This window comes from Lipotes vexillifer, unplaced genomic scaffold (assembly GCF_000442215.2).
Source record: "Lipotes vexillifer unplaced genomic scaffold, Lipotes_vexillifer_v1.1 scaffold469, whole genome shotgun sequence".
In the NCBI taxonomy this organism is placed as follows: Eukaryota; Metazoa; Chordata; class Mammalia; order Artiodactyla; family Lipotidae; genus Lipotes; species Lipotes vexillifer.
In genome coordinates this window covers 3,241,041-3,253,385 of record NW_006788006.1, presented here as the reverse complement: position 1 = coordinate 3,253,385, position 12,345 = coordinate 3,241,041, and the positions used below count along the sequence as shown (strand labels likewise).

Below are 12,345 nucleotides of genomic sequence, written 5' to 3'. Positions count from 1 at the left end.
TTTCTGACTTACTTCACTCTGTATGACAGTCTCTAGATCCATCCACGTCTCAACAAATGACCCAATTTCGTTCCTTTTTATGGCTGAGTAATATTCCATTGTATATATGTACCACATCTTCTTTATCCATTCGTCTGTCGATGGGCATTTAGGTTGCTTCCATGACCTAGCTGTTGTAAATAGTGCTGCATTGAACATTGGGGTGCATGTGTCTTTTTGAATTGTGGTTTTCTCTGGGTATATGCCCAGTAGTAGGATTGCTGGATCATATGGTAATTCTATTTTTAGTTTTTTAAGGAACCTCCATACTGTTCTCCATAGTGGCTGTATCAGTTTACATTCCCACCAACAGTGCAAGAGGGTTCCCTTTTCTCCACACCCTCTCCAGCATTTGTTGTTTGTAGATTTTCTGATGAAGCCCATTCTGACTGGTGTGAGGTGATACCTCGTAGTTTTGATTTGCATTTCTCTAATAATTAGTAATGTTGAACAGCTTTTCATGTGCTTCTTGGCCATCTGTATGTCTTCTTTGGAGAAATGTCTGTTTAGGACTTCTGCCTATTTTTGGATTGGGTTGTTTGTTTTTGTAATATTGAGCTGCATGAGCTGTTTGTATATTTTGGAGATGAATCCTTTGTCAGTTGCTTCCTTTGCAAAGATCTTCTCCCATTCTGAGGGCTGTCTTTTCGTCTTGTTTATGGTTTCCTTTGCTGTGCAAAAGCTTTTAAGTTTCATTAGGTCCCATTTGTTTATTTATTTTTTTATTTCCATTACTCTAGGAGGTGGGTCAAAATGGATCTTGCTGTGATTTATGTCATAGAGTGTTCTGCCTATGTTTTCCTCTAAGAGTTTGATAGCCTTACATTTAGGTCTTTAATCCATTTTGAGCTTCTTTTTGTGTATGGTGTTAGGGAGTGGTCTAATCTCATACTTTTACGTGTGCCTGTCCAGTTTTCCCAGCACCACTTGTTGAAGAGACTCTCTTTTCTCCATTGTATATCCTTGCCTCCTTTGTCATAGATTACTTGACCATAGGTGCGTGGGTTTACCTCTGGGCTTTCTATCTTGTTCCACTTTTTATTTTAAATCTTTTCACATGGGAATGTGCATGAGTTGTGGGACAGAGATGAGAATAACGATTGCCCCCTGGCTGTCAGTCTCACCCTCTGAGCTTTTACCCATCTTGTCTCAACTTTTCCCTGTGCCCTCCTCATTCCCCCATTTTTGGTTTGTTTGGTTTTGCTAGAGCATCTTTAAAACGATCCCAGGTATCTTTTCATTTCATCCATGGCTATTTCAATCACTGTGTTGAATGTCAACAGATACAGACTTGTGTTTTTTAGACATCGCCTCCGTGCAGCTCCCTGAGAGCACCCTCGCTGGCTCTCCACAGGCTCTTCACTGAGGCTAGTTCAAGTAGGGTCCACACAGAGCCACACGCGACATTCGTGTTAAGTCTGTGGTAATTTATAGCACTCCTTTCTTCCCCTCGAGCCATTCATCTGTTGAAGAAACCAGTCCATCGGTCCCAAGGAATTTCCCATGTTCTGCCCTGGCAGTCACTGTCCTCGTTGCTTTCCACGTGGCAGCAGCTAGCTCAGGGCTTCTCGGCCTTGGCTTCACTGACATCTGGGGCTGGGTTACTCTGTGGTGGGACCATCCTGTACACCGTAGTCTGTTGGGCAGAGTCTCTGGCCTCCATCCATCAGATGCCAGGAGCAGCCCCCCACAACCAAGTCACCACGTCCTAAAATGTCTCTGCGCGTCGCCAGTGTCCCCTGGGGCAGAGTCACCCAGTGGAGAACTGCAAGTGTAACTTGTTGCCTTACCCACTGCACTTCCTACAAACTGGTTGCTAGACCCGGAGGTGGATTTCGTAAGCCACTTCCTGTTGCTTCACCCTCGAAGTGTTCTCCATGGGGAGAGAGAAGAGGATCCCGGCCGTAAGCTTCCTTCTCACCCTCGCCCCATCTTAGGGAAAGGAGTTTCGGGCCAGGATTCACACCTTCTCCCACAGGCCTGCCTGTTCCCCTGACCGACACTGCCCTGTGCCCACCCTGTTTTTCCTTACATGCGTCAACATCTTTATTAAACAGGTTTCTTCACCCAAGTTGCACCCCATGCATTGGGGAGCTGCCTGGGGGCTGAATGACCTCAGGGCGCGGACCCCCCTGCCCTGCTGTGTTGAGGCCTCCCCACTGCTCACCACTGCCAGGCCTCCCAGCTCAGCCCTGGGCTCTCAGTCAGAGCATGGTACTAGCAGTGACACTTGTCCCGAGCAGCTCCTGGTTTCATCCTTCCTGCACTGCTAATGGGGGATGGTGTTCTGCTACTCGGGGTGCTGACAGGGCCGGTGTGGGGGTCGGTGCCTGCTGCTCAGGAGGTGCCACACTGGGCAGCTTGGCCCCGGGGGAGGGCGTGACATGTGAGCCTGTGATGTGAGCGACACAAGCCCTCAGAGGGTCTGAAGAGACTAAGCGTGTCGTGTGTAATGCTGCCAGCCTGAGGCGTAGCCCGTGCATGTACCAAGTGTGACAGGCATGGAGATGGGCGGTGTTGTGCCTGGGGGTGGGGGGTGTCATGGGATGTTACATTACCTGGTGGCTTGTTAATCACCATCTGAGGGCTGACCCAAAAGCTGCTGAGGAGACAGGGAAGTGGGCATTGCCCGGCCTAGTCCGTCAGTCCCTCTTGGTCCCTAAAATGTAGAGGAGGTAACAGGGTGGCAGGTACCCCTAACAAGCGGTGCGTCCCTGATCCTGTGAGCTGTCAGCCCCTGCAGGGAACAGCCAGCCAGAACTCAGTTCAGCCCATGCACCACCAGGGGCGTCCTAGCTGCTGGGGTCCAGGGCAGGCTGGGTGGGTCTGGAGGGTGACGCTGGTACTACTATAAAGACACCTCTGCCTGTTTGCTCAGAAGACACTGTTGGCACCACATCTACTTTCTGAGAGGGCCCACGAACCCAGGGGGACCCCTGTCTCGCTCATACCATGGCTGCCCTCAAACCTTGCCTTCTCGGGCTTCCGTGGTGGCACAGTGGTTAAGAATCCGCCTGCCAATGCAGGGGACACGGGTTCGAGCCCCGGTCCGTGAAGATCCCACACGCGGTGGAGCAACTAAGCCCATGCGCCACAACTACTGAGCCTGAGCTCTAAGGCCCGTAAGCCACAACTACTGAGCCCACATGCCACAGCTACTGAAGCCTGTGCGCCTAGAGCCCGTGTTCGCAACAAGAGAAGCCATGACAATGAGAAGCCCGTGCACTGCAACGAAGGGTAGCCCCCGCTCACCACAACTAGAGGAAGCTCACGCTGCAACGAAGACCCAACACAGCCAATCAATCAGTCAATCAATAAAACAAAAACCTTGCCTTCTCACCCACGGCTGCTGTCTCTGCCACCCTTGCTGCCTGCAGTCCAGCTCAGCGTCTCCGCTTCATCTCTTTACGCCATGTGCACTGTGCCCCTTACTTGTTCCTTCCATGTGCAGTCACGGCCATGTGGTGTCCTCTCTGTGTCCAGCTGTCTCACTCTATGAGGCATGGCCTGGGACCCTCGAGGCTCGGGAAGTACCCCTTGAGGGCAGGAACGGGTAAATGGTCCGACCAGGCAAGAGGTGCACGTTCAGCATGTCCAGCGGCAAATATGCGAGTCCACCTGCTCCACGTCCCCAGGGCTGAGGTGCAGGAGGTCCGGGTGAGCTCCGGCACCGGGAGACCACGCCCTCCCAGTTAATCTCCTACAGTGGGTCAGATGGTGTCAGGACCCTGGGACAGTCTGCTCCCATCTCCCCCTCCTCCTCCTTGCCCCTGGTTGCCACCCATTTAGTGTTGCACATCCAAATCCCGCACTTCATTATTGTCATTTATGCCTTCAACTATCAATTATCTTTTACAGAAACATAATGAGAAAAAGGTCTTTCATGTTCATAAATGTTCACCATAACCTGACAGTCTTCATCCTCTGTGCAGATGTGCATGTCCATCTGGTGTCACTCTCCCTTCCTCCTAAAGAACTTCCAGAACCTTCCTTGTAATGCAGATCTGCTACAGACAGACTCTCAGCCTTTGTCTGAACAAGTCTTTATGTCACCTTCTCTTTTCACTGTATATGGAATTCTGGGTTGGCAGTGTTCTTTCCTCAGTATTTTGAAGATGTCCTTCTGTGGTCGCTGAGCTTGTTTCTGACATTTGGCCTCGTGAGCGCTTCTCCATTTGTGGTGCATCAGTCAGCCCGCTGCACTTGTTTGCTTATGGTGTGTTGCCACGTGGTTCTTTGTTTTCTGCTGGAGCGTCTTAGGTCAGTGGATTTATAGTATTTGTCACATTTGGGGGTTTGAGGCCGTTATTTCTTTGGATATCATGCCCGTGGGATTCCAGTTACATGTATAATGGGCTTCTTAGTGCTGTCCCACAGTTCACCACGGCTTTTTTTTTTTTTTTTAGTCATCTTTTTATTTTCCCATATGCACGCACACACGCATATCTACAGAGTTCTTGTCGGAGTGTGCAAGCGGCGTGGGAGGACAGTTTTCACCTAACATACGTTTCTGGGCCATGGCCCCGCACCGCCATCTACGCAGCACTCCATGGCAAGGTTCCAGAACGTCCCACGCAGCGTCGCGGCGCTCATTGCCGCGGTGAGACAGACATCTGGACGTCTTCCTCACGTCTGGGCACTACTGTGGCTTTTCCGTGTTCCCACTCACACAGACTGGCCTTGGGCGCCCGTGGTAATACTCCTCCCCTCACGCTTCCCACGCCTGGATTTCCCACCGTCTAGGGCCACGGGCTGGCCTTCCTCACCTCCCACAGTCTTCAGACACGCGGCCGGGCTCACCAAGGCTTTGTTCATTTTCCTGTAGATTTTTTTCTGTGTGATTCATTTTGGGTAAATTGACATTACTTTGTCATCAGATTCACTAACCTTTTCTTCCACAGAGTTTAACGTTAATCCCACCCAGTAAGTATTTCATTAAGATACTGCATTTCTCAGCTCAAGAAGTTCCGTGGGACTCTCCTCTGGCACTTCATATTCCTCTTCTCACCAGTTCAAGGTTCCCTTTAAGCCCTTGAGCATTTTAAATTTAGAATAGTTGCTCTAAAGTGAAACCCTTGTCTGATAATTCCATCTTCTCTGTCCTTTCTGGGTCTGTTTCCATTGACTGATTTTTCTCCTGGGTTAAGGTTCACATTTTTCTACAGCTTCACATGTCTGGAGAGTTTTGGTTTTTGGATACTGTGTGTTGTAGATTCCATGGGATTGTCTGCTGGATTTTATTGTCTTAAAGCGTGTCAGTTCTGCTGGCTGCTGGCAGGCAGTTTGGTTAGCAGTGGATCAGCTGATCTTGGGGAAGCTTGCTTTTGAAATTTCTTAGTAAGGGGAATAAGAGAACCCCTTAAATGAGGGCTGGTTTAGCTCCACTGCTGAGTGGTGCAGTGAGGACTCCTCTGGGCTGGCTGGCTGTGGCGTCTCCTGGCCCATATTCCTGGGCTTGGGGCCCCACCCCAGGGAGAGAGACCTGAAGCCTTCCTGGGCAGCAGCTCAAGGCCCCCTGCAGGTGCCAGGAGCTGTCCCTCTGCACTGTCCCTACCTTCATGGGCCTCTGCCCACACATGCAGTTCCTTCGGCCTCCCTGGCCTGTGGTCCAGAGGTTCCTGGAGGCAGTGAGCTGAGCAGTCCAGAGGGTCCCTTGGCCGTTTCCCTTCTTTCACATCTCTGGCCAGTGCTGCCTGCATTCACTTTGAAAGCATTGTTGTGTGTTTTGTCCAGCACCCAAGTTGTCACCAGTGGATGGCTTGTCTGGTCCCAGGTGGTCTGTCTGGCCCTGACATGGGGGCCTGCTCGTGAAGAAACTGAGAACATTCAACGGGACAGCTGTCTGTCCATTCACCCCTCCATCCATCCAGTGAATATTTCCTGGGCTTGGGTGGCCCACCATGGCCTTCCAGTGGTGGAAAGGCCTGCCCCCTCTAAGTGGAGTGCAGGGCATGAGTCACCAGCCTAATCACCAAAATCTCCAGACAGAAGGTTGGAGGTGACTGCAGCAGACGTGGCTGTGTCCTCCTGGGGTCAGCCTACAAGTCACTGAAGGGCTCAGAGAAAAGGAGGCTGCAAATGTGTGTACCACCCAGCACAGAGAACCTTGGAGGTGGCAGGTGGAGTTGGATCCTGGCCCTGTGGGGGTTTGCGCGAGTCGTTTGACCCTTTCTGATACTTGAGGTTTGTGGTGGAGTTTAGCAATAACAAGCCTAAAATGCAGCTCTTAGCCTGCGGCCTGCAGGATGTGTTCCTGGGTGCCGTGTGCCCTGGTCCTGTGGTGCCCCCTCCTGCTCAGGATGGCTCTGGGTCCCGAGCCTTCACCAGGCTGTTAAGACAAGGGAAGTGCAGGCGGGCTGTTCCTCAGGGATCCTGGATCTTTGGCTTTCAGTGTGGCCTGCCTACAGGAGGTTGGAAGTTGCCGGCCTGGGGCCTTGAGGCTGCTCTGCCCAGGTTTCCCCGGAGCCTTCAGGAACAGCCAGCATCAGACCTGCACAGTGTGCAGCGCTGCTGGTAGACCACAGCCACTCCTACTCCCACCAGCCCAGTGGCCACCCAGTGGAGTCAGGCACAGGCCTTTGATGGGTGGGGCTTGTGTCCTTAGCGCACCCAGTGGACACCCAGCAACCTCCAAGTGAGGGTCCCCATTGGCGTCCACTGCAGCTTGCTGGTTGGAGCGGGAATTAGCCCAGATGGTCCTGTCCTGCCTTGTTTAACAGCAGAGGGTGGAAGTGGGGCCATGGCCCCAGGTGCTGGGAGGCACCACTGTCATTGTGAGCGACCCATATGGCAGGGTTTCCAGAGGGGCCCACGGCACTTGGGGTTACCCTCAGACTACCTGCCCCACTTTGCACCTGACTCAGAAGGAAGGGAGAGAGCCGATGAGTTATCACGTGACCAGCTTCCTTCCGATAGTTTCTTGGAGGTGACAGGGCTGGATGCACTTTGAGTAATTCAAATAAAGTGTATTTGCTTCACAGTAAGCACCTGAAAACTTCTGTTTAAGAAGATAGAAACCTTACTTTGATCTAAAACAGATCTCCATTTCAAGTAGCCCCTGCGCCACAACAAAACAGTATGTGCCAAAGGCCACTTTGGTGGATGTTGAAGACGCACAAGTAGTTTTTAAGTACATTTTAGAACGCTTTAGAAAATTCTCTTTTCTTAAACCTTCTTGTAAAAATTTTAATTTTGTTGTGCTTCATTAAAATGTTATTGGGCCTCCAAGCTGGGAGTCTGTGACAGGTGGGATGGTCAGACATGCCAGTGTGCAGGACACTCCAAAATCAGAGACTCCTGCAGCCCTTGGAGAGGTTCCCTGGCCAGTGCCTGTGTTTCCTCCTGGAAACCGGATGGGGGGGACACGGTGGTGAGCAGGCAGCTTACCTACAGGCACCCCATGTGGAAAGGTCTGCAGAAAGGGTCAAGGCTGTTGCCCCCAGGACAGAGGAGAATTGATGGGCAAGAGCCACAGCCAGCTTGGGCAGCTGCATTAACCCAGATCACTGAGGGTGGGCCCTCTGGTGCCAGCAGATGTGCTTTTGACTGCTCTTGGTCGCCAGCTGTTAGGCAGCATGGGCTGAGTGCCATTAGAATACACCTCAGGGGAGGGACTTCCCTGGCGATCCAGTGGTTTGGACTCTGTGCTTTCACTGCTGAGGGCCCGGGGTCAATCCCTGGTCAGGGAACTAAGATCCCACAAGCTGCGAGGTACAGCCAGTCAGTCAGTCAGTAAACAAACAGCCACGGAGCAACTAAGCCCATGCGCCACAACTACTGATCCTGCGCTCTAGAGCCCGTGAGCCACAGCTATTGAGCCCACGTGCCACACTACTGAAGCCCGCGCGCCTGGACCCCGTGCCCCGCAACGAAGAGTAGCCCCCGCTCGCCGCAACTAGAGAAAGCCCGCGCACAGCAACAGATCCAACGAGCCACAGCTATTGAGCCCACGTGCCACACTACTGAAGCCCGCGCGCCTGGAGCCCGTGCACCGCAACGAAGAGTAGCCCCCGCTCGCCGCAACTAGAGAAAGCCCGCGCACAGCAACAAAGATCCAACGCAGCCAAAAATAAATAAATAAAATAAATAAGTAAATGTATAAAACAAACAAACGAACGTACCTCAGGGGGGGTCCCTGGCGGTCCAGTGATTAGGACTCTCTGCTTTCACTGCCGAGGGTGCGGGTTCCATCTTTGGTCAGGTAACTAAGATCCCATAAGCCGTGGAGCGTGACGCAAGAAAATGGGAAAGAAGAAAAAAGAATACACCTCTGTCATTGACTAAGTGTCATTGACTCCTTTTTGTTCCAAAGTCTTCCAAATGGGGACTCTTGTCCCCTCTGCCGGCACAGGGGCTGGTGGAATTTAGACAGGTCTTGGCTTGGTGTCTTTTTTGCTAATAGCGATAGACAGGTGGCCCATCACCTACATGTGTGTGTGCGCGCGTGTGTGCATACGCACGCACGTGCGCACAGTGGTATGAGTGAATTGCTCTGTTGTTGACGAGAAGGACCTGGCCTGATCCTCCTACTGGAGGGAGGAGACACCACAAGAACCCATGTGGCCCGGACCCTGGTTCTATGATGAAAGTCAGGCGGCATGGGGACACACACTTGAAGCCAGGCCTCCTGGCATAGTGGAGGAAGCTTGGGATTTTAGACCTCTTGGCTAGCTTCTCTACAGTATAAAGTCTTTTTCTCAGTGCCCTTGGGGATTGAATGACTTTGTGAGAAAGGAGTCTCCCAAATAACTTGCTTGACAACTAGGCCAGTTAAACGCTTCACTAGATGGCCCACAGGGAGCGTGTGATCCAGGGGGAGGATGGCCCACCACACCATCGAGTCAGCCAGGCACCAGGGGGGCTGCCCTGATGGAGTCTCTTCTGGGAAGGTGTACCCTTCTTAGTTCCTCTCCGCTACCTAAATCCGGGCTCGCGTCATTGCTGACGTCATGGCCCCTGTCCCCCAAGCCCCTGGAACACAGAGGCTTTGCTGTGTGTGGATGACGGACACACATGGTGCTATGGTTAGCCCCGAGCTGAGTCTTGCATGGAGGTCTGGACCGAGAGACCTGGGGGCATGAGAACCAAGTCCTGCGTGCTCTTTACTACCACGGTGTCCCACGCCTCTGCTCCGGGCTTTGCACTTGCTGTTCCCTGGTCAAGAGCACCCTGACTTCCTAGCTTTCATGATCAGGTGGTGTCAGTAGAGAGCTCCTTAATTAAGATGACCGACAGGGCGGCTTTACCTTGACGCTGTCTTTGCTGTGTTCTTGTGTGTTCTGCTGTTTCCCTTCCACCCACTTTACATCACTCTTGCGCTGAAAATGGTTAACAGACGGGAGTCTCTCCCCATGTTCAGGTGGTGTTCCTCAAAGCCCACACGAGTCTTCAGAGAAGGACCCTCTGTATGCCCTAGGGCAGGTCACAGCATTATGGAGGCGTCATTTATAACCCACAGAACTTCCCCATTTTAGGTGTATAGTCAGTGAGTGTTAACGTTCCACCCAAGAAGTTCCCTCCAGCCCGTCTGCAGCCACTCCCCACTTCCAGGCACTCACTGATCTTTAGTTTTGCCTTTTCTGGAACTTTATATAGATGGAATCATCCATTGTGTGGTGTTATATGTTGGGCTACTCTCACTTAGCTGGTGGCTTTGAGGTTTGTCCATGTTGTGTCCATCAGGAGTTCGTTTCTTTTTATTTCTGGGTAGTATTCTGTTGTTTCTCTGTCCACCAACTGATGGACATTTGGGTTGTTGGCTATTTTTTGAATAGTAAGAGTAATTCTGCTATGTACATTTATGTATGTTTTTGTGCAGACATATATTTTCATTTCTCTTGGGTATATCCCTAGGAATGGAATTGCTGGGTCATGTGGTAACTCTGTGTTTAGCCTTTTAAGAAGCTGCCAGACTTTTCTACAGCACCTTGTATGTTCCCACCAGTAAGGGACGAGGGCTCTGTTGTCTTTTTTCTTTTAGCTATCCCAGTAGGTGCCTGCGCCGTCTCTTCCTCACTGATGAGTAAGGGCTTCTGCCGTGCTTTTTGGCCACCTGCAGGTCTTCTTTTTGATCTCTGTCTTTAACCCATTTCCAAGCAGAGGCCACTTAAATGTTGCATCTGCAGGGGCCCAGCTAGGCGGGGCCCCCACCAGTGCTGCTCCTCTAGTACTCCGAACAGCAGCCCAGGCAGTGGTCTGGTTGTGGTTTGCGGGACGGGTCATCTGGTCCTGAGCCTGCTTTGAAGGGAGCCTGGCCCCTGTCTCAGCAGCACGGTGGCCCTTGTGCCTGCAGGGGCTGGAGCAGCACAGGGGGCTGGAGGACCTCCCATATCTGCCAGCCTGGCGGTGAGGAGTCTTGTGCTTTAGAAGTTTGGGGTGGTTTCTGGGGGGTCAGATCCCATGGAGGTAAGTGCTGGAGCTCCGTGTGACCTCTCAGGTCTGCTCCAAATGGCAAAGTCCTTGGAGATCCTTGGCAAAAGGGGAAGCTCCTGGTAAGCAAAGTGGGGTGAGTGTGTGGCCCACAGGGTCCAAGCTGGCTGAGCCCTGTCTCCCTCACATGCCTACAGCCCTTGGCCCAGTTGGTGACGGGGTCACGGGCACCAAGAGGCCAGTCTGCCCATTGGTTGGTTCTCCCCACGTGTATGTAGCTCCTCTACCCACCCAGGGCTTGCGGTGGGCCTGACATTCTGGGTGGGGAGCAGACAGGTAGCCACTCCAGACGCTCTGAGAGAGGCGTTGGGGGGCCCAGGTGGGAGAACCTCCCCTCCCTCTAGGGGGTGCTAGGGTAGAGACCTGAGAGGTGGGCTCTGATGGAGGTGGGAGAGCCCACGACTTTGGCACCCTGTGGAGGAACTGGGGAGGACAATGGGCACAGAGGCCAATTTGGGCCCTGTGGGTTTGGGGGTAGAGGGAAGGGGTTGTGGTGACAAACCAGCACCACCCTGTCGGGTGATGTCTGCTACACAGAAGGTGGGTGCTGAGATCCCCAAGATAGATGAGAAAAAGAGGTGCGACCCTCCATCTGGATCCGTGTTCTTTCTAAAATTCCACCAGAAGGCTGATCTCTGAATAGCTAAAGCTTAAATTATTTTGAGTTTTTTGGTGTATTTTTTCTTGTGACATTTGGAAATTCCGCCACTCCAAGTGCAGTGACAAGCTGCTCTGAAGCTGTGACGTGGGAGCTGGGCAGGCGTTGGGCTCTGTCCTGCCAGGGTGTTGGGGGGCAGGGCGTCACCTCATCAGCCTGCCTCCTGGCTGGTGGTGCTCACCCACCCCGATTCCTTTCCAGTGGGGTGTTTCTGAGGCAGGATGACCTGGGCTGTTGTTGGTTTTGGGAGAATGGTGAAAGGGGGCTGCCCATTGCCTATATCTTCACTCTTGCCTCTCATGTGTACCTTCAGCCCTGGCCCCTGTGCCATCTGAGGAACTCCTATTGATCCTTCAAAACCCTGCTCCGGTAACCTTTCCTGTAATTTTCAACATGTGTGGGGTTTTTTTCACCCCCTCCTGAAAACACTGTCCTTATCTGGCTCCTTGTATGACTGGGAAGTGAGTCTTTGGATTTCCAGATATCTTTATTGACATTTTTCCATTTTGCTTTTTTGCAGGACTCTGTTTCACTGAGACCTTCAATCCGATTTCAAGGAAGTCAGGGGGTGAGTCTTTTTTTGGTCTTAATCATATTTAGAATTGTGGAGCTGGTGTGCTCCTTGCCCTGTTAGGGCTTGCTGGGCACAGCAGCCGGCTGGGAGCAGTGTTTTGGCCCCATCCACCTTTGTGCCAGGCTGGGCCCTATGCTGAGTCAAGGTCTGCCTCTGGTTGCCTCCAGGCTGGTCCTGTGGCTGGGGCCACACCAACAGACCATCTGTGGCCTGAAGGCAGCTCTCCTGTCCAGTGGCTCTTCAGTCTCTCCCACTTCCTTCCTGTAGCCGCCAAACCCCTGTTCTGACTTGATCTCTGTGCTGATTCAAAACTATGGACCCAGAGCCCAAGCAAGCCTGGAACTGTGCCCCCCCCAGGGTGGACACTTGTCTCTGTCAGTGGACCTGGGACCATGGGTGTTTGTCTGGCTTTTGGTGCTGGGCAGGGGGGTTATAGAAACTCAACATTCCCATTTTTTCGTGAAAGGTATTTGATTCTAAATAACCGTCTTACAGAAAAATTGGGGAATGGAAGAAAGGGTGGGTTGCCTATAATCCTTACTCCTCCAGGTCTTAGGACCCCCATATCGTCCACCTACCAAAGGTGCTTTAGAGCACTTTAGTTTTTCTTCTAGTCTTCATTGCAAGTCTTTTTTTTTTTAAATCG

General features: G+C 52.1%; 1 protein-coding gene across 1 annotated transcript in view; it reads left to right on the top strand.

Moving 5' to 3' along the window:
* The window catches only part of ELL (elongation factor for RNA polymerase II), an 82,787-nt gene that overhangs the window by 42,566 nt on the left and 27,876 nt on the right, over nucleotides 1–12,345 (top strand). Inside the window, exon 2 of the mRNA XM_007461059.1 lies at nucleotides 11,646–11,693. Within this exon, the coding sequence (XP_007461121.1) occupies nucleotides 11,646–11,693 (48 nt within the window). The remainder of the gene's footprint in view (nucleotides 1–11,645; nucleotides 11,694–12,345) is intronic.